This window comes from Patagioenas fasciata, chromosome 1, assembly GCF_037038585.1.
Source record: "Patagioenas fasciata isolate bPatFas1 chromosome 1, bPatFas1.hap1, whole genome shotgun sequence".
Classification (NCBI taxonomy): Eukaryota; Metazoa; Chordata; class Aves; order Columbiformes; family Columbidae; genus Patagioenas; species Patagioenas fasciata.
Genome location: NC_092520.1, coordinates 80560285 through 80586601, shown reverse-complemented (window position 1 = coordinate 80586601; position 26317 = coordinate 80560285). Strand labels below are relative to the sequence as shown.

The following is a 26317-nucleotide window of genomic DNA, read 5'->3' as shown; positions in this document are numbered from 1 at the left end:
AGACTTGGACCTGTTGGAGCAGGTCCAGAGGAGGCCACAAAAATCATCAGAGGGATGGAATTCCTCTCCTGTGAAGAAAGGCTGAGGGAGTTGGCGTTGTTCAGCCTGGAGAGGAGAAGGCACCAGGGAGACTGTACTGCAGCATTTCAATATATATAAAGGGATAAAAAAGATGGAACCAGGAAAAGGTGCAATGGTTTCTAACTGAAAAAGGGGAGGTTTAGATTGGATATAAGGAAGAAGTTTTTCACCATGAGGGTGGGGAGATACTGGAACAGGTTGCTCAGAGAAGCTGTACGTGCTCCATCATTGGAAGCGTTCAAGGGGAGGTTGGATGGGGCTTTAAGTGACCTGGTCTTGTGAAAGATGTCTGTGGCCATGGCATTGGGGGTGGATTAAATGACCTTTAAAGGTCCTTTCCAATTCAAACCATTTTATGATTCAATGATTCTTTGGCCATGTCCTTCTCAGGAAAGACAGACCAGCAAGGTGAGGTGGTGGAGTTGCTCTTTACGTGAGAGAGCAACTACGATGTATTGAGTACCGTCCGGGGCAGATGAGGAGCAAGTTGAGAGTCTGTGGGTGAGAATTAAGGGTCAGGCTGGCAGGGGTGATACTGTTGAGGGTGTCTATTACAGGCCATCAGATTAGGGTGAGCAAGCTGAGGTGGCCTTCTACAGACAGCTGAGAGCAGCCTCTCAATTACAGGTCCTGGTTGTTGTGGGGGATTTTAACTTCCCTGATGTTTGCTGGAAGGACTACTCAGCCAGCCACAGTCCAGGAGGTTCCTCCAGTGCATTGATGAAAACTTTCTGATGCAAATGGTGGAGGAGCCGATTGCGAGAGGAGCGCTGCTGGATCTCATCCTCACTATCAAGGAGGGTCTGGTTGAAGCAATAAAGGTTGAGGGCTGCCTTGGTTGCAGCGACCATGAGATGGTGGAGATCAGGATCTTGCATGGCAGGAACAGAATAGCAAGCAGAATTGTAACCCTGGACTTCAGCAGGGCAAACTTTGGCCTTTTCAAGCAATTGCTAGGGGAAATCCCACGAGAAAGGGTACTTGAAGGTAAAAGGGCCCAAAATAGTGGGTTAGCATTCAGGGACTGCTTCTTCCAAGTTCAAGATGAGAGCATCCTGACATGTAGGAAGTCAAGGAAGGGAGCCAGGAGACCTGCGTGGTTAAACAGGGAGCTGCTGGCTAAGCTCAAGTGGAAGAGAAGAGTTTACAGATCATGGAAGGAGAGGTTGGCCACTTGGGAAGAATACAAGGCTGTTGTCAGAGGAAGTAGGGAGGCAACTGTGAAAGCTAAGGCCTCCTTAGAATTAAACCTGGCCAGAGGTGTCAAGGACAACAGAAAGAGCTTCTTCAAATACATGGCAGATAAAGGTTAACACTAGAGGCAATGTAGGCCCACTGATGAATGAGGTGGGTGCCCTAGTGACAGAAGATACAGAGAAGGCAGAATTACTGAATGCCTTCTTTGTCTCTGTCTACTCTGCTGGAGGCTGTCCTGAGGAGCCCTGTACCCCTGAGGCCGCAGAGGAAGTAAGGGAACTGGAGGAGTCTGCCTTAGTTGATGAGGACTGGGTTAGGGAGCAATTAAGCAATCTGGACATCGATAAATCCATGGGTCCGGATGGGATGCATCCGCAGGTGCTGAGGGAGCTGGCTGAAGTAAGTGCTAGACCACTCTCCATCATCTTTGCCAAGTTGTGGGGAACAAAAGAGGTGCCTTAGGACTGGAGGAAAGCAAATGGCACTCCAGTCTTCAAAAAGGGTAAGAAGGAGGACCCAGGTAACTAAAGACCAGTCAGCCTCACCTCCATCCCTGGAAAGGTGATGGAACAACTTATCCTTGGTGTCATCTCGAGGCATATCAAGGACAAGAAGTTCATTAGGGGCGGTCAACATGGCTTCACCAAGGGGAAGTCATGTTTAACCAACCTCATAGTCTTTTATGAGGACATAACAAGGTGAATAGATGATGGCAAAACAGTGGATGTGGTCTATCTTGAATTTCAGTAAAGCATTTGACACCGTGTTCCACAGCATCCTCGCAGCTAAACTGAGGAAGTGTGGTCTGGACGATTGGGTACTGAGGTGGACTGTGAATTCGCTGAAGGAAAGAAGCCAGAGAGTCGTGGTCAATGGGGCAGAGTCCAGTTGGAGGCCTGTATCTAGTGCAGTGCCTCAAGGGTCAGTACTGGGACCAGTACTATTCAATATATTCAGCAATGACTTGAATGAGGGAACAGAGTGTCCTATCAGCAAGTTTGTTGATGACACAAAACTGGGAGGAGCGGCTAATACGCCAGAAGGCTGTGCTGCCATCCAGCAAGACCTGGACAGGCTGGAGAGTTGGGCGGGGAAAAATTTAATTAATGTGTAGAGCCTTGCACCTCGGCAGGAACAACCCCAGGTTCCAGTGTAAGTTGCGGAATGACCTGTTAGAGAGCAGTGTAGGGGAAAGGGACCTGGGGGTCCTGGTGGACAGCAGGATGACCATGAGCCAACACTGTGCCCTTGTGGCCAAGAAGGCCAGTGGCATCCTGGGGTGTATTAGAAGGGGGGTGGGTAGCAGGTCGAGAGAGGTTCTCCTCCCCCTCTACTCTGCCCTGGTGAAACCACACCTGGAACATTGTATCCAGTTCTGGGCCCCTCAGTTCACGAAGGACAGGGAACTGCTGGAGAGAGTCCAGTGGAGAGCCATGAAGATGACTAAGGGAGTGGAGCATCTCCCTCATAAGGAAAGGCTGAGGGAGCTGGGTCTCTTCAGCCTGGAAAAGAGGAGACTGAGGGGTGACCTCACTCAAGTTCATAAATATGTAAAGGGTGAGGGTCATGAGGATGCAACCAGGCTCTTCTCGGTGACAATCTATGACAAGGGGTACAAACTGGAACACAGGAGGTTCCACTTAAATATGAGAAGAAAATTCTTCACAATGAGGGTGACATAACACTGGAACAGGCTGCCCAAGGAGGTTGTGGAGTCTCCTTCTCTGGAGACATTCAAAACCTGCCTGGACACATTCCTGTGTAGCCTCATCTAGGTGTTCCTGCTCCAGCAGGGGGATTGGACTAGATGATCTTTTGCGGTCCCTTCCAATCCCTAACATTCTGTGATGCCATGCTACTTCTGTTTGCTGGAAACAGAGGCAAAATTCTTTATAGCTCCAGAAGTTAGCAGCTACCATGAGACATATACAGCACCCACAGCTGTATGTGACCAGGTAGCTAAACACAAAATCTTTACATTAGTTCTACTGGTTCCTGAGCTATTCAAGTGCCCTGCATAAATTTTTTTTCCCCATCAAAACTTGCAGAAGTAAAATGCTGGCTTGCTTTGCCCACCAGAGGTGTTGACATTGCCCAGAAGGCACGGGAGTGCTGGAGCCCAGCCTGGGCACCTCAGGCCACCACGCAGCTGTGTTAACATAGTACACGTGGATACTGCTTGTTTAAAGGCATCCACTGGCCTCTTATTTTCAAAATCAGAGGCACATTTGTTTCTCTCTGAATAAAGGCAGAATAAAACATGCTGACATCCCTTTCAGATCAACTGTGCATTTTGAAATGGAATGAAACGGGCTTTTAGCATCTCCTTTACATGCAGCTCACTACGTGTTTTTCAAGAGCACATTTGAGTTTTTACGCTTTCTGGCAACTGTAAATTTTACTCTTGCTGACAGCAGCAGTAAATGCTTTATGCAGAACAAAATCAACTCTGTGAAAAGTTGAACTCTGGTTTTCTTCCTCCATAAAATATCTCTTGGTGCTAATGCAAACAGAAAGCTTCTTTGCTCTCAGGGAAAGGTGAGGGGAATAGAGGTGCTACCTTCTTGTAGACTGCATGCTACTACTTTCAGTGGTATTTTGCAGGTAATAAAAATATTATATTTATTTGTAAAGTGTACTCTTACCTTACTTTAAAAAATAATCTAACGCACTTGTGAAGTAAAAGCTGCTCACAACAAAACTAACGCTTTTGAAAATTCCATTAGGTGCTTTTCTGTACATACTGAAGTCTGTGCTTGCCTAAAGTTAACAAATGATGTCACTGGGACTTGTATATGTATTCTTATATCCTTCCCTCCAGAAGACCATTAAGCACACGCTAACATTAAGTCTTTGCTTCTCTGCAGGGTTTTTGATGGAGTAAGGATAGATTGCTTAGGTTTGTAAAATATGGATAAAATTCTTGGGGTCTGATGCTACTTCGGCTGAAATAATTTACAGAATTCCTTTAGCCTTTGTACAGAAGAATGACATTATCTGCTTTTGGGTGTATCTGGCTACTGTCACGATTACAAAGAAAGAATGTCCACTAGTTTTAGTACAAGTGGTGGAATGACAGCAACAACGGTCATTGTACCATTAAACTAAGAAAGAATAATGGAAGAGGATATATACAGACTATAAATATGATCAAACTTCAAAAATTAAACCTGGTCTTATACTTTACATTATATTTCTCCATAAATACCCCAAATATTTAAATGTATACACCTGAAATCAACCCTTAAGTTTTAAAATTATTTTGGGGCAGGAAACACTAAACAAAAGGATGTAAAAAACATACATACGTATTTGGCATTTCACAGGTCCAACCATAATTAATACCCTTCATAAACACGTAATGAAAAATGAATTTATGTCACTTAGCCAAATTTATTTATGTTTTTTTTCAATCTTCCTAGATTTTTTTTGGTTTCCATATGGCTGAAAGGCACAAAAAAATTCTCAAATTTATTCAAGCTGTTAGAAAAGAAATGCACACAGAACATTAAGTAGTTGCTCAAATGCTGCTGAGCAGTAAAATACTATGATAAAGTGGCATCTTGCTGTGTCTCTATTACTTCTTCAGCACTAAAATTAATTTATGATCAGTCATCAATTCATTTACATGTCGTTTTATGCTAAATCCATCCTTGCTGATGAATGCATATCCCTAGATCCATTAAGCTAGAGTAAAGTCTGTGCTTTATAATATGACCCTGCTAATTGTTGCATTACCATTTTTATGAGATAGAAAAAGTAGCAGTTTCCTATTTTCTGAGCACGTATTTAATCCATGAAACACATTCTTCGTATTAAATGCAATCTGTCTAACTGCTTATAAAATAGAATCTTTTGCAATAGGTATCCCTAAGCAAATCAATATAAATATTGAACACTGCCACAGTAAAATATGGCTCACGAAAATGATTTTGTATAATTTTCAGGAATTATCCCATTTGTGCCTAGACACAATGAATTAACAACTTCTACAACACAGACAGTGATCAGTGATTCTTTTAATCAAGACCAAAACATGCCAAGTAAGGGCTTTTCTTCTTTGCTGAGCTATAAAACCTATGGAGATCTTTAAAAATTCAGATCTATATAATTCTATTGAAAAATAAAAACTGTTATCCATTTGCAGTCGTACTGTTTACAGACATGTCTCTCTGCTTCTATCAGTTTGTGTCAGGCAGAAAAAAGGGTTGTTCTAATTTCCATGTTAATTAATGGGTGTATCTCCCCTCAGTCAAAATGCACTAAGGCCGAAGATACAACTCCCACTACCCGCTTCACTGGTGGTGCTGGGGGAGGAGAAGATAAGGAGACGGCAAAGAGAACCCCCCAAAATAATACTTTGATCTGAGAAAACCTAGTGTTGTTCTTCGTGATTTCAGTGAGAAGCAAATCTGTTTCTAACATAGACATCATATGCAATTAAGTCTATTAAAATAGAATAATATAACAGATTCTTTGTGACCATTCATGCCATAACTCTGCAAGCAATTCATTATAAAGGAAAGCATTAAACATAAGCAAAAGAAAAAATACGTTTCAATGTGTCTCTGAAAGCAAAATAACCCTAAATAATTGTGAGTTAAAAGTTAAGTGAGCAGAAGTTTTGAAACTTTTTTTTTCTTTTTTTTTTTTTTAACAGATTCAGTAATTCTGTATCCTAACAAACCATGCTGGGAGCAAAGCAAAACTTTGGCTTCAGTTTCATACGCCATCCCACAACTGTTCAAATCTAAACCTTCCTCCTTGAGTTTCCTTTGCTATATCTGCAAAATGTTAAGATATAGTTACTGTGTACTTCTCCTTTCTTTTCACTCTATTATACATGTCAACGTTATGTCTCTGCCACCTGCAAAGAGAAAAGCTTAATAGCACAGATTAAATCCTTGTCTGAATCTTCAGTTAGCTGTAACTAAAACTCAAGGGCCTCAAAGACAACCTGACTTTTAAACAGTTTAAAGGAGCAACACCCTGATTCCAGAGGAATTTAGCAGCTTGAGCTCAGCTCACATAGTGCCAATGTTTCCCCTCAGAGAATCCCACATTTGGTGCTGGATGAAAACCTCAGTCTCAGCTCAGCCATAAAGAACAAAGTACCATCTCACTCCAGGAGTGAGTACATCTTCAAATCATGGCAGGGGCATGCCAACAATACGGGGTGAGGAAACTCGCCCTGCTCACCATCCAGCAACTCTGCTCTGAGGAAGTCTGGACCAAGGGATGTCTGTTTGGATTTCTCAGAAACACTGGACTCATCGGACACACTTCTAAATCTTTCTTTATCCAGGTCAGCTGTTCTCATTTGCCTCCAGTTTTTAATCTAGTGTTTAAAAAAGTGAAAATGTGGTATATAACTCCTAGGGAAATACTGGTTCAAGTCACTGAAAGCCCTATGAAAGGAAGTAGTTTATATTTTCTCAGTGCAAGAAATAACAAATTAGGTTTTCTGCAGTCGGCTAAAGGCAATCAAATTAAAGAAAGAGAAACAACTCAGAAACAACGAATGCAATTTGCTATATATTCTCCTTAACACCAGTGAATGGAGCCTGGAAGAGTTAACAGAAACATGTACAAAAAATTAAAATTCTCTTTTGAAACAATTCCCCAGTATGGTATGCAATTTCCTTCCACCACTAGAAAAAAAGAAAAAAAACAAGTCCAAAACAAACCCTCAGAAAATCGAGGTTTTGCCTGTACAGTAACCGAGAAAACCAGAAGCAGTTTTGTTATTTGAAGAGTTTGCCACTTTACAGATCATCTAGACTAATACTCTCAATCTGTTTGTGTAAAGCTACAGTTTCCCAATTGTTTTGATTCAACCTAAGTGTTGGCTGAGAGGCAGTCCATCATTTTGCTTCCCATCCAGCTGCAAAGTTCCTTTCTGCAGTGCCGGCAAACACCTGGACACACAGTGAACTAGATCAAGGAACAGATCCAGGAAGTAATTAAACAAGCAAAAGAAAAAGCTGAAGAAAAACGTTACTTTTCATTTGGATGAGGCCACATCAAGATAGTGGTGGAAATGAGCAGGAGTGCATTTAGATCACCTTAAATACACTCCCAGTCTACATTACCAGGTTCTACCCAATTTCTTCCAAAAAAATAAACCAGGAAGTTTTTAACACTCCAATGATTAAACATTTACCACTCCAATAATTACACAATATTTATAACTATTACGACAATCTTGAATGTTATTCATAAAAGGAAAAATTGCTAGAAGCACAGAAGTCTACGAATAAGAGCCGAAATGCAGCTATTCCTTACTTTGCACTAGGTAAGATGGTTCAAAATACTAGATGAAAATGCAAATGTGAAAAACATTCGTTTTCTGATTTACAGATATATCAACATTGACATATTAATACATAACAAATGGAAAATAGATAGCAACCTGTTTTTTTAAATTTATTTATTTATGTATTACCAGTGCAAAACCCTTACCGCATTTTTAATGGGAAGGCTTCTGGGCCATTAGTGAGATATGCAAAAATATGCAGCATTATAGCCTGAAGGAGATTACGCTAGAAATTCAAGTGAAGTGACTTAACATACTCATGCACTAATAAGTTAACCTTCTCAGTTCAGGGATTTAAACTTTAACTCTACGGCCTTCAGTTGAAACTGGATTTCAAATTGCAGCAGTAGAGATACAATTCTTAAATCTTAATTAGACTGTCAAGCAGTCTGGCTCTAGGGTGAAGGAAAACCTGGAAAGTGGGATTAAGCTATACACTATTAAATTCAACCAGGGAAAAGGAAGAAAATTATAGGTATTTATGGTCCATCACTGTCATGTTCCTGCAGTGTTTTCAGAACAGCAGTGTTTAAGTAAGGGTGCGAATTCCTGGGAATTTCAAAAGTCCAGAACAACGAGATGAAATGCAGCAGTGCTATGGTAGTAAGTTGTACTGAGCAAGTCTCCCTTAGGTATAACTAACAATCAGTGTTCTTCCACTGAGATCAAAGACTGAAGAAGCATCCACTAGCTTTTATGAGCTATGAATACTACATACATTTGGGTCTGCAGTGCAACTGTACATTATGGATACAGTACATTATTTAGTTGTCCAAGTTCAACCTAAAGGGGAATAAACTGATGCTTACAAAAATACATTTTATACACATAAAATTTGTGTTTTCAAAAAAATGTCTTTCACTGCCAACACTTCACCAACAGCATTAATTTATCATGCCCTTCTAGTTCCCCTTTGATGATCCCTGGTGTAACTTCCCAAGGCATGCAAAGGGTGAGAAGCAGTGAAGAAAGGAGTGTCAGAAAAGTATCTTTACTGAAAGGGAACAATTATTAAATTCAGCAATATGAAATAAGTTCAAAATATACATTTTCCTACACAGATGTTGTATTTACAAATAAATGTTGTGCTGATCTAACTACACTTATTCTGAAGTCTTTTAACTTCCTTGTGTTCATCTGTGGAAGCATTTACCCAGCAAAATATCCCAAAGTGCTTTAAGATAACATTTTTATGCTGCTCCTGATTTATGACATATATATTCCTAAGATGAGGTCTTCTCCTTCCTTTTTATGTAACTGGCTTGCTTCTCCAGTAGAGTGAACTTTTCATGAAAGCCAGGATATAATTGAGTTTTCTTTCAAGTTCTTAAAGCTTTTTAAAATTCATGAATTTTCTTATCATTTTGCAGCAAAGCATTTTCAAATCCTTCTTTAGTGTTTAATATTAACACATTTTAAATGTTATAGAAATAGAGTGGAATAAATTTTCACTTAGAAAGTGTTTGACTGATGATGTGTTTTACTGTTAGGAACAAGTTGGTGTCACTGTTAACTGTGTTTGGTTACCTGTCACAGAGCTGTCTAGATTGTCCATACTGGAGCCTGGAGTGTGCTCTAGACCTCTTAGTGGCCTACTGATTTCTACAGTTTCTTCTTCAATATCATCTTCCTCATCATCATCATCTGGAACATCTGTTTCCAAATCTGAAATAAGGTTTCCAGATACATATCCTAGGGGTGGAACGGGAGCCTGAGGAGGTTGTGTATTGCTTTGGATATGCCTATAAAAAGAAACAGGAAAACATTATCTGAATGGATGAGACCTTGTATCCCATGGTCAATAGGAGATAAACCTTTCAAAAGGTGCATGTGAGGTCAAACTCCAGAAAAGTCAGTTCAGTTATTCACCATAGGTTCTAATACCAGAGAACATGCACACTTTTCAGTCTTAAATATACTTCCCCTCCTGTAAGACGGAGAAGGTCAAGATTGGTCTAGATGAGGAACAATGTACACAGAGGCTATATAAATCAGGTAGCAAGTCCACAGAAAAGCACAATTTTGAATACCAACCTATCATGTAATTGTCTCACCCAATATTCTACCTTGCAAATCACGCATTGAGCCAAAAATGAAATATCACTGTTTCTGCTTAAACAGACTTAGTGCTGTTAAGTAGAACTCACTCTAAAGAGGAAATGACCAGTAGAACAGAGGAAATTTTCAAGTCCAATGAACCCATTATCAGCAAGACTTTTTTATTTTGCTTTATTCCAAGTAGTTTAATTTATTTAATTGCAGCAGTATTAGGGCATGCACGTGTGAAATTGCTGCATGAAGCAATGACAATTAAAAATAGAAAAACAAAGATAAAAACAACACCCGCAGGATAGCTACATGGCCAAAGGCCAGCATGAGACTTGAAGTTTCATTTGCATGGTCTCTGAAAGGCTAGAGAGGAAAAGAACAACCATCAGCTTTCAGTGCAGCACTACAGGTACACAGCAAGCTGTGACAAGAGACCCAGGCAAGACTGGCCTCGGCATAAGAGCATGTATCACACTTGAAATCGCTAACTGAGGCACATGGGAATCCTTGGGTGGCTATTCATGAAGTGTCACCTGTGGCCTGATTTGAACTGGCAGTGCTCTGGACAAGATCCAGGATTCTGCTGGTCTCTTGTCTGGACACAGCACAATCGAAAAAATTAAAACTGTCACCTGTTTGCTTATCTAGCTCTACTATATTTGCGACTAAAACATTGTGCTGTATTATTGCTGACAGTTGATGAGTGCAATAGTTCTCTCTTTCAAAGAGCTTTCCCCTCCCACCCCCACAATGTAAATCTAGTGGATCTGAGAATGCCATGGTAAATGTTCTGTACCATTGAAATCTCTCTCCACCTTGGTGCAGGTTTTAAATTATTGCTTATTCTGAAGCTCATCTGCAGAGCAAATGCTTCCCTTCTGATATACCACCCTCTCCGCATTAGCAGTTCTTGAATACTTTTCTGCCTGGACACCAGGTTCTCAGCTACGCAGCATTCAAAACACTGCATTAAAGGGCACTGCCATCTAACTAACCCTCAATAAACAGTGCAATTAGCTCCCAATCAAGCAAAATCCTTAAGCATATGCTTAATGTTAAAACAAGTGATAAAAAAATTGAAGTCAATTTCTCATGTACTTGTGGTTAAGCATATGCTTAAGTGATTTGCTGGATCAAGGCCATAATGATTATGGACTTTTTCAGCAATGTCCAATGTGCTCGCTCTTAAGTTTCTAGATGGTTGGTCTCTATGCTCCTCTTCCATTACTCCTACAGTAACCTATCTAACAGGTCTCATATTGTTTTTTCCCCCCTCTACACCGGGCAAGTTAATTTTGTGAAAAGGAAACTGAGAAATCATCCATCCCACTTAAGACAATGAATACTGACTTTGAACAGCATTTGATGAACAGCATGATACGTGTCCATCCAAAACATATCAAAGCATTAAACAAGTGTATGTCATAACTACCGCAAAAATAACTTGTATTTGCAACTTTCAATATTTACCCCAATATCTGCTATAAGGTCCTAGTGTGAAAAAAAGGTAATTTCCTTGGTATTTTTTTCAGCTTTTCAGGCTCTATTACTGTGACCTTGCACAAGGACAACATTAAAATCTGTATTTTCCTAAACACATGATGAAAGTTCCCAATCAACTTTCGTTTCTCCCAAAAGGGAGTAAGACCTTTCCTGTCAGCTTCAAGAGGCTTTGCTACAGAGTCCTACTATGTTATCCTCTCCCAGATTGGCACCCATGGTTTGTAGGGCATAGAAAGGGTAACAGCTGCAAAATGCAGCAGTGACTGACTGCACAGACTGGGTATGCACCTGTGTGCTGGCTCAGAAGTCAGCTGCCTTCACTAGGCCAGGTCTAGCTGCTGCCTGGGAGCTGAGCCGGTCCCATGGGCAGGCCAGGCTCTGTGTTTGGCAGCGTGGCACTGTGGTGGGAACGCAGTACCCTGTTGATTGAGTGCAGATTGCAGACGCGCCTCGAGGCTTTGATGGTGTCGAGGGAAAACAGCTGGCTTTGATTTGGCACGGTCTGCCTACCTGCCTGATCTATTTATGGTAGCTCAAGCTGAATAACTTTGTGGCTTTATTTACCAGTGAAGAAAGGTTTCTCCTCAGCTGGCAGTGTGCCATTCAGTAACTAGCTTTGCTCCTCTCCTCTGAGATTCACAGGCTTTGTCTGAATAGAAAAGTTGTAAAAGGACAACTGCTGCTTAGGGAACATCCAGAAAGCAACTGACCTTCACCATATCCCCAGCCCGGTACACTTGACAAGTTCTTTTTCAGTCCATGAGGAGATTGCTTCTGTTTGTTTTGCAGGGGAAATGTTACTGTGGTATTTGCTTGCTCTTCCTTTAAATAGGTATAAAGCACTCTAAAACGCTAGATCCATTTTGTAAATTCTAACAACTTCCTCCCCACTATTTCTGGGTTTTTTCCTATGAATCAGAAATTTTCATGGCATTTCAGAGTACAGTCAAAGATACAAATGCTTAATTCTCATGTGGCACGGGGTAAAAGCTGTTACATTGCTATTTCAGGTGACTAGCATTGTTTTTAACTAGGAATTTAGCACTTCAACATGTTTAAAAATCCTAAAACATTTTTATCTTTCGCTAGCCTGAAAAGAGAGAACTCTGAGCAGTATAAAAGTTGTCAGTAGCTGGGTGTTAACTACTGAGCTGAATATATATAAAATTCCAGAGAATATTATTTTACGTGGTTTTAGCCAAGATTTAACATATTAGCAAGCATTATGGGTTAAAAAGCACCTAGTAATGATTAAGGCCTTCACACTGTAGATACAGTTTTGCTATCTCTTCTTCCATTTTACTGCTTTGGAAACAGGACTGAAATATAGTTGAACACAGTGAATATTTATGTAATCAAGGAATAAATGAGTATTATTCTTTCATTTTACAGACCATGGGTGCCCCCCTCAAACATTTACCATGTCTGCTTTGCTATATCGAACTGGTAGGCCCTAGTTAATTCATCGAGGTGGGCTTGAAGCATTGGCTGCATCTCCTCCCGTGGAGAAGGCGTGAGGGTTGCAGTTGACTGTTGCCCAAAGGAGATCGCAGGTGACGAGGCTACTCCTCGGACAGGAGGTGTGGGAACACGATCATCATCTTCTTCAAGCTCATCCTCCATGCCCTGATGTAGGTAGGTCTGAACTGGCAAAGGTGGACACCAACCATCACTGTCATATCTAAAATAAAAAGCAAGTAAACTTAGTATATATCAAATCTCACCTCTGCCATGCGGTAGAGGGTGTACAAGATTTCTGCTACAGTTTGAGCATGTGGTGTGAACTTTGACATTTATTGAAAATAGGGTTATAATTGCTTAAATTCTCCTTACTGAGTCTGTTTAATGTTTCCCACAACAGCTAAGCAACTTGAGTAAGATGTGTAACGAAAAAATTATGGATCCATTATCACATTTGTTAATGGTGATTAGATAATGTTATGCCACAATTAACAACAAAAATGAACTAACTCACTTCCTGGATCATTAACCTGGGAGAATGCATTGAAGATTGACCTAGACATGGAAATAGCAGCATTCTCAAAAGGCAGAGTGAGCTTTACGTAGTTGCGCTTGCACATTTCCTTACTTCCATCCTCCCCTTTATTTGTCTATGAATTTAGTATTTGTTTTTATTTTGCAGCTCAAATAAAAATCTACACTTCCCACATCAGTTCTGGTCTTTCCAAACTGCACACAGGTATCTAATCTACTGTCATGTGTAATACATTCACATCGCAGCAGCACTGACCCTAAGCATACGCTATGTCACAGCATCAGCTGATAGGATACATTAGCACACATGTTGACAGCTCTGCCAGCACCCCACCTCCTGACCAATCTTTACTGAGACTTACCTAGACAGTGCTAAATTTTTGAATACTTTCAACACACCTGCCCAAAGTAAATTAAAGAATTGTCAGCTACCAATATTCTTCAATACCAAATTCTTGTCTCTTCATGTACAAGAGATGTTCTGATGGGTTTTTGTGGTTCGGTTTTCAGTCATATACCAAAGGTGTAAGAGGTCATGATACATCATTCCCTAATCTGAACACAACTTCAGTGTTCACATCTCTGCTGACAATCACACCACTCAAATCTCAACATTGTCTACTCTTCCCATCATCAAAACATCCAGTCAGTCTGCAGTCCCTTGAGCATCTGCACACGTTTCTTCTGAACTCAAAGTGTATTCCAAAATACCTCAGGATAGACAGCTCTTTTCAAAAGGCAAGCAGACAACCAAAAGCTCTAACAGCTCCTTCACTGCCAATCCTTCTCACACTGTGAAGGCCATTCCCCAAGCAACATTTAAGTCACTACATCTTCTTCCCACCTTCAAGCACTGGTGACAAGGCACACCTCTTTTTTTCTGCAATGCAGGCAGGCAACGTGTTGTGTTATACAGATAAATTCTCAAAACAGTTTTAAAATACTCCTTTAAGGCTTCTGATGTGGAAGGAAGGAATTACCAGTGTCCCAGAGAAAAATGAATGAGTGAAGCTGGACTACAAAAAGGCTGGGAACACTGAGACAGAGAAGTTTCAAAACTTACATTATGAACAGAACATTTACTTTAAGCAAAATCTGAGTATTTCTAAAATTAAATAATTTTTCCTTATTCAAAAGTCTGTTGTCTGTATTTAAAAGCACAGATTCAAGACAGCTAGAACAATCTGACTTAATCATTCAAAGACATACCTTATAATTAAGGTCATTATCACTTTCAATCTATATCTAGATATAACTGTATATAGATACACAAACCTAGATATGTGTACAGGGGTGCAAATAAATGCTGCATCTTAACACTTGACATTTAGGAGCTTTTGAGTGATTCATCATTACTATTTTCATAACACAGAGATTCAATAAAACATTATATGATATATACTCAGTTCCTTAGGAGACAATTAAGATACGACAAGTCCCAATTTTTCTTTCCTTGCACTATTCACTCATGACATTGCCACCTAAAGTTGAAGGGACCACCCTAACTCATGCTGCTAAAAATGTACAGTGCAGCAGCTCTGTCACTTCCTTTTACTCTCTCAACCTCATGCTTTCGTGTAACGGTTTCTTCTTTAAAAGGGACAGGGCAGAAAGATACACCCTAGTGACTTTTCAGTAGTGCATAAACGAGCTTTAGATGTGCTCTCCTTTTGACCCTGCTTGCTTCAAATCCCCAAATGTTCAGCTTGATAGTAAAAAGATGTCTTAGTAAAAATACTTCTTAGTGGAAGAATTTCTTAGTAAAAAGATTCTGCACAAGTACCATATTTTTACCTAGAGGTTTTTTGGTTTTGTTTTCATTTTTTTTAATGGAAAGAAGCTTACACCTGAAGTTCAGGACATTGACATTCAAGACTTCAGGTACCTTTGTCTTCATAATGTAAGATGTCCAAAAAGCCACCAGTTCCCACCTGCATTTAAAAATAAAATCAAAACAACAAAAAACTGCAAGAAAAGGCTGTCAAACCTAACAGAGTACGTAGTAACTATTCCTCATATAAATTACACGGTTATTGAAATTTCTGGAACCAACGTAGTGAATATAGGTCACAACCACGTTCTTTTTGTTTTCCTGAGTAAATACAACTTGATGAAATGCAATCTTTTTCAACTACTTCTTATTAAAATCTAAGCATCTTAACTTCACTGGGGACCTGATTGTAATTTCATGATAATTAACTCCCTAATAAGTTCTGGTAAACAAACACAACTCTCTATGTTTCTAACAATCTTTATTCTATTCTCAGCACTTTTATTCTATTTTAACCTTTTGCTATTAAAAAATCTTGGTTCATTACATTGACAGATTTTTTACTTTAAAATAAAAAAAAAAAAAAAAAAAAAAAGAGGTGACAGATAAGGGGCACATTCTGTAACAATTCTGTTTCATTACACACATTGTTGCACCAAAGCAAGCTTCCCTCTCTAACCCTTGCCAAAAACGACTTCCTTTACTAGTGTTAGCTCAAGATCATGCTGGAGCGGTCCAGAGAAGAGCAACAAGACTGGTGAAGGGACTTGAACACAAGACCTATGGGGAGAGGCTGAGAGAGCTGGGCTTGTTTAATCTGGAGAAGAGAAGGCTTACAGGTGACCTCATCATTCTCTATAATTACCTGAAGGGAAGTTATAGCCAGGTGGGGATTGGTCTCTTCTCCCAGGCAGTCAGCAATAGGACAAGGGGGTATGGGCTTAAACTCTGCCAGGGGAAATTTAGGCTGGATATTAGAAAGAAATTCTTTACAGAGAGAGTGATCAGGCACTGGAATGGCCTGCCTGGGGAGGTGGTGGACTCACCGTCCCTGGAGGTTTTTAAACTGAGACTGGACATGGCACTTAGTGCCATGATCTAGTAAATGGACTGGAGTTGGACCAAGGATTGGACTTCTTGATGATCTCTGAGGTCTTTTCCAACCCAGTCGATTCTGTGATTCTATGCATATTATCAGTGAAAAAATATAAGTAGATGATAGTGAACGAGTAATAAGCATTTCCTTACTGTCAATTTTGTTAGATAAAACCAAGCAAAAGCACCTTCTCTGAAATAGGTGGGAAAAGGAACATGCTTGATTGGGAGCTACTACAGTAAAAGAGAAGCTTCAGAGACTCTGTGGTATATACAAGAGGGATACAATAAAGGGAGACAAAAAGGAACAACAAAAGACTTTGTAGAAGACCACAAAAAAAGGTGGAAATTTTCACAGGAAAGAGTTTGCTAGGAAAACAACAGCATAAACAGACTTTCTGCACAGGTTAAATAGGAATTTCAGACACCCCAAAAGGGATATATAAAATGGGTGCTTGGATTAAGATGTTCACCTTTCCATATATGTCTTGCAGTTCACGGAAAAATGGAGGTGGATGCCAACCTCAGTTCTGAGGAGGAGAAGATGGTAGAGAGAACTAAGAGTCTCTTTTTTTTCATTTATTTTCTTTTTTGCCTATGTTTAAGTTAGGTGACTTTTTTTTTCCTTGCTGCTATTATGTGTTTTCTTTTACAATTCATAAGGAAATAGGCCACTATTGTTAACTTCTCCTAAGCAGAATAAGATGTCAAAACTGTTTAGTTTATTTGGGATACTCATACCAATGAAACTCACACTTGAATTCAAGAGTTATACAAAGACACGCAAAGAAAAATAAGTTCCTGTTTAGATGCCAACTTCCGTATTTTATTGCTCTAAACATCCACCTTTCATATCATGTTGGGAGAACTTTATGAAATAAAGTCTTGAGTTTTTCTGACTGGAAGTTCACTTTTTCAATTGTAATTCACAATATAATCACATCTGCATGTGATTACTTCTAAAATTAAAACACATTGAACTTGTCATACACAGTATACATCAAAGCAAATCAAGAAAAACAAAAACTGTTTTAAAAAATTGCTTCACCTTTTTTTTTTTTTTTTAACCCAATATGTCAATATTAAAGGCAACACAAGGAATGCAGTCTATGATTCATTCCATTTCAGCATGTTGAAAACCGCATAAATAATATCAACCCCTGAATACAGAACAACCATTAGCATTGGATATATCCTCAGGAAGTATGGGCATTGCAGATTCATTCAATTCAACAAAGTTGGTTGCAAATTACTGTAGCTCAAGACTTATACTCTAAGTCTCATCTTCAACTGTTTTGCGTGTTTGGTAAACCACGTTAGAAGGCCTTGTTACAAACATTATTACTTAGATATTACAAAATCAGAGAAGAGCAATTCACAAGATATTTAGAGGAAAAACTAAGCCTGAATTGTTGGGAACCCGGAAGGTTGGTCATTACCTTATCCTTAAATGACCAGTTGCTGTCTTGCTAACCAACACTGTTCCTTCCAGCTAAATAATGGATACTTTATGCAACTGAGGAGTCAAGCCCTGTGTCACAAATGATTTCTCTAGAAGTGATTTCCATGTACCTTTTATGCTATTTCTTGTCCTGAAAGAAAATTCAAGTTGTTTGCCTTCTATTGCATAATTATTTTAGTGAAATGGTTGCAAATGTTTTTTAAGGATATAAACTGATAAAGACAATTATTATATGGCAAAACCATCTTAAATTTATTTTAGCTTTTTTATAAGAGAATACAAAACATAATGATTATATGCAGTTTTTACCTTGAGATTTAAACAACATGTACAATCAATAAGGTTATGCATTTTCCCTTACATTTGCTGTGAAATTCTAACTCTAATACAGTCCGAATGGCCCTTCATTTTAAAAGGAAGTCCACTGACTTACATAGTTACTATTCATTTCAAAGAGTTGAAGCACTTGGTATAAACTCAAATATTAGTATCTAATTATGCAAGTTTTCATTATAAATGCAGTAATGATCAATTCATGCTTACAAAAGAGATAACATTTGAAATATTTTTATTCAGTAAAGCTATTACAATGATTTTTAAAACTTATGTTTCATCCTTAGGAAATATTGATTAAACCATGTATTTACACAGGCAGAAATTTGTCCCTGAAAGAACAATGATTCTCAAAGACTACAAGAGACCTGACCACAATAAACTATTTTTCTGTATAGACTGATTTTCCTCCAGAGTTTGATCACCTGGTATTTAATGTAATTTTATTTTATAAAAAGCATTCCATTATTGTTCCCTGTGCAGGAAATGTCTTTTTCCTTTTATCTAGTGCTTTTTGTGTTATTTTGTGTCCTTGAGAAAAAGTTTAAGCTATCCAAAAAGACATGTAATGTTCTAGAAACTCCAGAGTTGTTTAAATAATAATTTCAGAAAAAGACCTATAAATGGCATGCCTTCCTCAACTGTGAAATCTCTTATAAAAGCCAATGAGAAGATTGTTATCCACTGGTTGATCTTCTAAAATTAATCCAATTTAGTGTGGAAATTTTTGTTCTGTTGGCTCTAATATTTTTAAACATCAAAGCAAAGAAAAAATACCAGGAGCCAGATTATGTCATCCTTACTCACTCTGAGCCCCATCATCTGCAAGCAGTCTCAACAGAATTCAATTAAGCTACCTGTGAAGCAAGATACTTCTCAGCATGAGTAAGCAGAGAAGACCTACATGACGATGAAGCAAGGTCACTTTTATTTCCATCTTTAGTGACTATCAAGAGAAGTTATTCAAATATTCCTTTTCTATAGCCTTGAGTAAGTCTATACGATAAGGCACTTTATTTTTTTAAGCAAACCTTAATAATATTATAACTTAGCAAACCACAGCTTTTTTCTTCAAAAGAAAAAGAAAAAATTACCCTGCTTCTTGCTGATCCACCCCATAGTGTTCCAGCTCTGTGCCTGGAAGCGGCTGCACAGGAGGGGGTGGGAGGGGAACACTGGCCCAGTTCGAACCATTATTTTTCTGGGGCTTGGCAGTATTTTTGTTTTTCTTCTTTTTCCCTCCTTTGCCACCTGCAAACCCAAAAAAAAAAATAAAATGTTAGACATATAATGTGGTTTAAAAAGCTAGCTACTTACATTTCTTTGAAAGAATTCTGATTCCAGATGGCATGCCCCCAAAAAGAAGATGTATTTATATCCAAGCAGAATCAGCATCAACGTGCTAATGCTGTTACAAGGTTATAAATAATAATAGAATGCAATAGGAAAAAAAATTCTGAATAACTGCTGAAAAATCATTTCTTTTTAAAACTCCATACATTTGCAATATGGTAGTGCATAACCAAGGATAGACATGTTTTGCTACATCAGAAGTATATTTACTCATTTATTCATGTCTGCTTTATGACTTCTTGAATACACTGTTAGAAAAAATATAATAGACCATGGCAAATTATTTCAAATATCAGAATCCAATGTGCTTATAACTCTGTTTTGCATAATGTCTTTCTGTGGAAAACACAGAGGTTAAGGACACAATCTAAAAAAATTGTCATTAGGCTCAATATCTTTCAGCCAGAATGACAAGTGAAAGTTCTCAAAACAAAAAGAAACAGGGTTTTGCTGATACGAACTTATTAAGTTCAATTTTTTAAAACATCAGGAAATCATCTGCAATGTTTTAGGACTGTCTGTTTCACAGGTTTCAAATATCTTGTGCCACTATGGAGGAGAGGTTCTGTCTCTGATGTACAGCTCTAATGGAGGAGGCTGTTAGAAATGAGGCAAGCAAGGCATTTTGCTTAAGCCCTCTTTTCTTATCATCCTTGTACTCATCTCTCCAGTTGAGACACTTGCATTTGTGGGAATGTGATCTTACAGAAAAAGCTCTCTTCCCACTTGTTTCACTTCTTTTATTTTGCCCTGACTCCTTTTTCTTGTCAGGAACTCACTAAGAGCATAAGGCACAAGATTTTAAATCATTTAACTGCCTGGAGACCCATCTATTTTTTACCATTTTTTGGCTTCCAAACTCTCTGGATTGTTGGGTGGAAGAATGTTTTGTCATATGCTTTTTCAGTGGGGCACCCAGATGGCAGTCAGTCATCCTTTGCCTGTTGCAGCAAACACGGTCTGATCTATTTTACCCACTGACGTCTCTTGCTGATTTACAAGAATCAGCTCCCAAAAAGCATGTAAAACGTTCTCAAAAGTAATGAATCAAAAAAGCCACACCTGACTTGCAAGGCAGGGCAGCTGGGTGTGCACTGGCAGGTATCACCCTCCTTGCCTTGGCTCTTAGCTGTAGGCTTAGAGACATTCAGAAGGAGGCGCAGTTCAAGCAATAGAAACGTATCTCTAGCTGGACCAAAGCAGGAATTAATAGAAAGGGAAGAAACAAAGCGATTCTCTGATGCAGAGGTAGCCAAGACTTCTCTTTACATCTCCCTGCTGTGGCTGCCAGAGACAGGCAACACGTTGGGCAATAGTTCTAATCAGTGTGGCTGGGAGCACGGTGTAAACAAGACTTTGCTTTTCACTACTCAATTCCAGACCAGAGCTCTTCCTTCCTTGTCTTGGAGTATTTACAGTAAGTCCAGCCAAGATTCTGTCATTCACTGTGTGCAAACTGAGCTGATATTCCATCTATTAGGATGCAAGACAGGCTCATCCCTCCATTTATAGCCTGACAGAGAGGGAGGCTTTCTTGCAAAGGGAAATAACGTCTTGAGCAACTGAAAAGAAACCCCAGTGATAGTGGCAACGGAGGAACAAACACAGAGACCTTCTGGAGGGAAAATGAAGATTTCAAAGCACAAGTATAGCAGGAAGCAGAGCTACAAAGAGGTCACAGAACAGTACAGAGGAAGTAGTTCAATTTTAATTTGTGGGACACAGAGGAATTTTTGAGAACTCAGCAGGAGTAGGAGCCAACAAGAGCTAAGGCAGGAGGTGCTGCTTTGGGAGTAAAGCACATGCATAAGAGTGTGTGTTCTGTGTGTGTGTGTGTTGCAGAGGGATTTAAAGTAGGAGAAATGCAGAGAACTTCAGCTTAGTGATTAGTTGAGGTGGAGAGGGATATTTTGGAAGTGTAGCATTTTGGTAATCTTAGGAGACTAGCAAAATGGATGTGTGGGGTGCTAGCATGGAATAAATTGGATTTTGGAGGGTTTGGAGAGAAAGGTCAAAGACAATGGAGCTGTTAGAAAGAGTGGAGCAGAGAGCTGAGGAACTGTTTTATAAAGAAATTAAAGAAATGAACTCCAAAGTCACTACTGGCAGGCAAAGCAGCCTACACAGTACAGTTGGGCAGGAGATTTCTCTTTGGTCCCCATGGGCAGTGTTACTCCACTGTCAGACTAGTGGAACAGATACCTAATATATAATGCCTGATGAGTGTTCAAAAACTGTTGCACAGAAGCCTTGTTTCCCCATAGCAATGATGCTTGATGTTTCAAAGTCTCCTCACACTGAAATTCAGTTATATTGTTTAAATCTCTAGATTAATCAAGTCCTGGAAAAATAATTTGCGAGTCAGGCTGATGATCAGAGCACTGACAAATGCTGGGAGCTGTGCAACGTACAGCCACAAAATTTCCCTGCCTCATAAAGCAGTTGAGTTTTTAGCTGTTCTCCATTCCACAGTGGAATAGGATTTCTCATGAGATTCATTTGAGAGAGACAGAAACTTTGTCAGAATAATAAGTAGTACTTAAAGTACTAACCAAGGAAGTGAGAGAACAAGTCCCTGCTCACCCTGATGGGGACCAGATAATCGAAGCAGGTCTCTGACTCCAGTGATGCTCTAATTATCAGACTATTTGAAGGTCTCCCTCAGTTTTTCATGTATTACAGACATAATTAGTCTGTACTAAAGACATAATTAGTGGGCAAGGGAGAGCAAAACACTGACTCTTCAATCCAATAATCTGACACTAATTCGAGCATTGGGGCGTCCAGGTGGGAGCTGCTTTGATCACAATAGGAGTGCCCTGGCCGTAGAAAGACTGGCTAACCTTAAGTTTCTGTGTCATCAGAAATTTTACTTCAAACTGAGAAACACTACACAAAATAGGTTTCACTTGAAGTATTTGTACAAAGTCCAGCTTTTGATCAACTGGTATTTTCCAATGAAACTTTGTATTTTCTGAGAAAGTTCTTAGGCAGCTGTAGCTGTCAACACATCTAAAGTGTGATACTGCCCTCTCATAACCAGCACACATATACCTCAGCATATCAATTTCTGCATTTTCATGCAGTCAGAGGACCAAGCCAATTTCCTAAGCTACTTGCCAATACATCTCACATAAAATGTACAAGAACCTTTCTTGAAGTAAACTTACCTCACAGATACCTCTCTGTAAATGCCATAAACCTATTTATCTCAGCCAAATCAGCCAATACTCGCCATGAAAACACAAGACTTGCAAACACATTTGTCTCTTTCAGCTATGGGGCAACTATTACAGGGTTCTAACTTCAAAATTCCACTTGAATAGTCATCTAAATTGACATAAAGAAGTCATTTCTAGGGTAGTCCTGTTACTGTCACAATTGCTCCAACTTATAGTGCAAATTCAGAAGGCTACGGAAATACTATGAATTTGAAGTCCCTTCAGCCCTCTCATATTTTGGTTAAGTGAAATAATAGAATTCATTTTAATTACTGGCTTTTCGGTTTCTGTCTTGAAAAAAAATATATATATATATATACATATAACATCAGCAATAAGTAAGCAAAATTTAAAAAATCAAGAAAAAGGTGTGTTTAAATATAATACAAAACCACACATATTACAGTCATTTTCATCCAACAAAAATGCATCATGTTTTCAATATAACATGCAGCGCACACATAAAATTCACGTTCTGTTTGTATGCAGACTTGGTACAGTCATTTTGTAGGGTCCTACATTTATTTCTGAGCTGCTTCACTGAAAAACAGCATGTAGAAACCACTCGTGGGAGGGAAGAATCTGTTAACAACTCAACAAAAATACTAATGTCCTCATGAAGTTCAGTGTGGGGAGACGTACAAACTGAAGACTGATGCAGAAAGAGAGTTGCTCTATGAACTGTGCTGTCAGGGAAAGGATGTGACAAGGCAAGCTTTGCAATTGTGCTGATGAACACTGGGCACAACAGTTGGGAGGATTCTCCAATTATCTCCAAAGAGGTTTCACCAAAGACATTTTTGGTTTTGTTGTTTCTTCGTTCATTTGTTTGTTTAGTAGACGTCAATGTGACGCTGTTGGTTGATGTTCCAGCGGGCAGGTACCCTCACATCTATCTGCAAAGCTCATCTGGGAGGTTTTCCACCTCCTTGGCGAGCTGCTCACCAACACCCCTCCGTCCCTCACCCACCCACGGCAGTGGAACCAACCTGAGAGGCTGCCACTCCTTTCGGAGCTGTTGTGGGAGCTGGTGGTGCTGAAATCCTGTGACTGGTTGTGTGGCAATCTATTAGCCAATCCCTCAGCCACGCGGTAGTCAGGGATGTAAAGCAAGGCTAAGGGTTAAAGGGCAAAGGTCACAGTGGCATCGTGGGATTAGTTGACAGCACAAGCACATGCAACACATGCAGTTAGCAAGTCAACGGCAGATGGGGTGGAGCAGCAAGTTTTAATTTGTTTTTTTTAAAATGTGTACCTATCCTAGCCTAATGGAAGGCAGATGGTTTGGTGATTAACAGAGGACAAAGAGAACTAAAAGCACAGAACGATATATTTTGTGATTGTGCGAGGTTCAGCATGCATGCAAGTTATGCAAGCATTAGTTATGGTAAATATGAACAGTGTTTCACACACTAAAAATATTCTTCTAATTCATGCATAGATGATACAGTATAAATCCAAGGGCTGTGGAAAATGAGAGCTGTAATTACCATTGTTGCCTTTGCCTTGCTCTGGGAGAGAGTAACCGAATCCCATCAGGTCATTTTTTTGCTGAATTGAGCTCTTCCACTGAGGATCAGGTAAGTCAACGGCCAATTCATGGATGCTGTTGGAATGCAGTATCTGGGTGGTGGCATATGGCGTGGCTTGCGTTATTTGGCTGGAACTGTTGTAACTGGTTTTTGTGGTGAAGTCGATGCTGCTGTAAATGGCTCCATCAGAAAGCATGGTAGCAGTTTTATCTCCTTGCCCTGGCACTGGTGGCAGCACATCTGTGGTGAACATAGGGGAATGAAACAAATCATTGATGCACAGGAAGCCTGAAAGTATCAAGGTTTAAGATGAAAAATAAACGTGTCATTTTGCACGTTTGCATTTCAGCTAAGACAGGTCCATGAGCCAACGAAGGGAAGATGATGTACAACCATCGCCAAGCTATCAGCATCTGTGACAGGCCTAACACTTGTCCTTCACGTCTCGCTGCCTAAAACCATCTTTTTTTTTTCCATACCTTCAACTGTGAAAGTGAAGTTTGGAGTATTTCTCTACTGAAGAATGTTTTCAATTGTTCACTCCATGTCAGAACCAATGAAACTGCCTGGGCTTCAGGGAAATGATGAAAGGAGTGAATCTACAAATCACAGGGGAAACTTTCCCAGCAAATACATAGCAAAACTCATAAATGGATGCCAAAGCTCTCAAAGTAATTTTTAAGGGCATCACTTCGACTTCCTTGAAGTTTTATGCATCAGCTTATCTGATTTTCTTTTTGACGTTAGCTAGTACATTTCTCCTTTTGAATAAAAGAAAAACCTGACAAAAGCAAGTTGTTCCTGATACATGAAAGAAAATCTGTTATTCTGAAGGGATTTAAGTGATCAGTCTCTTAAAATGGCAAAGCAGTGCTGATAATGGAGAACAACTCGTTCAAATACTCCAACCCATTTAACTGAAAAACAGTACAGCATATTTAACTAAATATCTGTTGACTTTTCTACAGTTTTTTAATCCTATCAAACACTGCAATTTGTACCTCTAATCAGTTTGATTGGCAACCTCTCTCCTTACCAAACATTGTAGCGACCTTTGCTGGTGGACTACTAGATTTAGAAGACGAGACTACCGAAGTCTGAAAAATCTAATTACGATTGGCATGATGTCCCAGGAAGAATCACAGCTCAGCAGATAACCCTCTTCCTGCTCTCTCAGAGGTTTATATATCAAATGGTACTATTTTTTTACAATTTATTTAGACTCTGTAAAGTTGAATCCATTCTGGAATTTACTTTTTAGAAAAATGCACCGTTTATATGCCATTTGCTTTATATGGCTGGATGGCAGACATGGACTCCAACTGTTAGATTGTACTTGTGATAATGCATACTCCTATAGTGAGTATGTTCAGATCCCATTCTAGGTATCACAGATATTTTTATATGCCTTAAGTCCCTGAGAGAAAAGATGATTATTGCAGCTCGACAAGGGTTTAAGCTCAGTTTCAGACTCAGATATGACGCTTTGTGCAAACTCTGGGAATACAGTTGTTCTCTCACTGACTCAAGAGTTTTCCAGCAATGAGCTATGATATTATTGCCTCCTTCCACTGTTGTTGTTTCTTTGTTTGGTTGGTTTGATTTTTTTTTTCCCTGGGATGAACATTTAGACCACTGAACTATTTTCTACTACATTCATGCGTGCAACAGTGACCATTTTAACATGGACCCTAAAAACATCTGCAGTCTCAGGACAACAACATAATATTAACAATAAATACAGCAATAACAAGCACTCTGCAGAAACAGAGATTAAATTTGGGTCTATCAGTATGATCTGGTTTTGCAGACAACAACAGGGAAATGGGCACAATCAAGTATTTAAAATGGTTTAATTGGATTAACTTATATCTGCAGATAAATTTTAAGTGCAAAAAAATTATAATTAATGTAAAATTATAATTAATGTAAACTACCAGTCCTATTTCAAAATCAGGTTGTTACTATCTATCTGCACATATCCAGTGTGCTTTTTAGGGGCAGTATGGAATCATAAATGCATCTGTGTGCAAATACAGTATGAGATGCAAGAGACAAGCGCAGTCCTGTCTTTCTTGCTTTTCATCCACAATACAAAGATTTTTCTTTCCCACAATTGGTTTCATCAAAGTATAATGGAACAAATTTTAGTAAATACATTCTGTTGTTAATAAATAAAATCAAGCAAGTCCACCTCAACCTGTCTATGTTGGACTTGCAGATTCACAGAAGTAAAAACAAGTAAAATGCTCATCTCTCACATACTCAGACATACATCTGTCTTTTACAGCACATTTCTGGCAACTGAAGAGGTGTTCTCTCTATACCATCACTTTAAAATTGGGAAGTATATATTTGCACACACTTGAAAGGAAAGTTGCATAGCTGCTCACCAGCCAAGAATTTTCA

General features: G+C 39.3%; 1 protein-coding gene across 17 annotated transcripts in view; it reads right to left on the bottom strand.

The window, feature by feature from the left end:
- Positions 1-26317, bottom strand: part of ROBO2 (roundabout guidance receptor 2) — a 1099771-nt gene that overhangs the window by 23993 nt on the left and 1049461 nt on the right. For 11 of the 17 annotated variants that reach the window (XM_071809783.1, XM_071809771.1, XM_071809777.1 and 8 more), the window contains 5 exons: positions 23867-24148; positions 23366-23491; positions 18897-19053; positions 12567-12827; positions 9122-9336 (listed from right to left, as the gene is read on the bottom strand). In XM_071809783.1, the coding sequence (XP_071665884.1) occupies positions 9122-9336; positions 12567-12827; positions 18897-19053; positions 23366-23491; positions 23867-24148 (1041 nt within the window). The remainder of the gene's footprint in view (positions 1-9121; positions 9337-12566; positions 12828-18896; positions 19054-23365; positions 23492-23866; positions 24149-26317) is intronic. The other 6 variants (XM_071809789.1, XM_071809809.1, XM_071809800.1 and 3 more) reach the window with 1 other exon arrangement.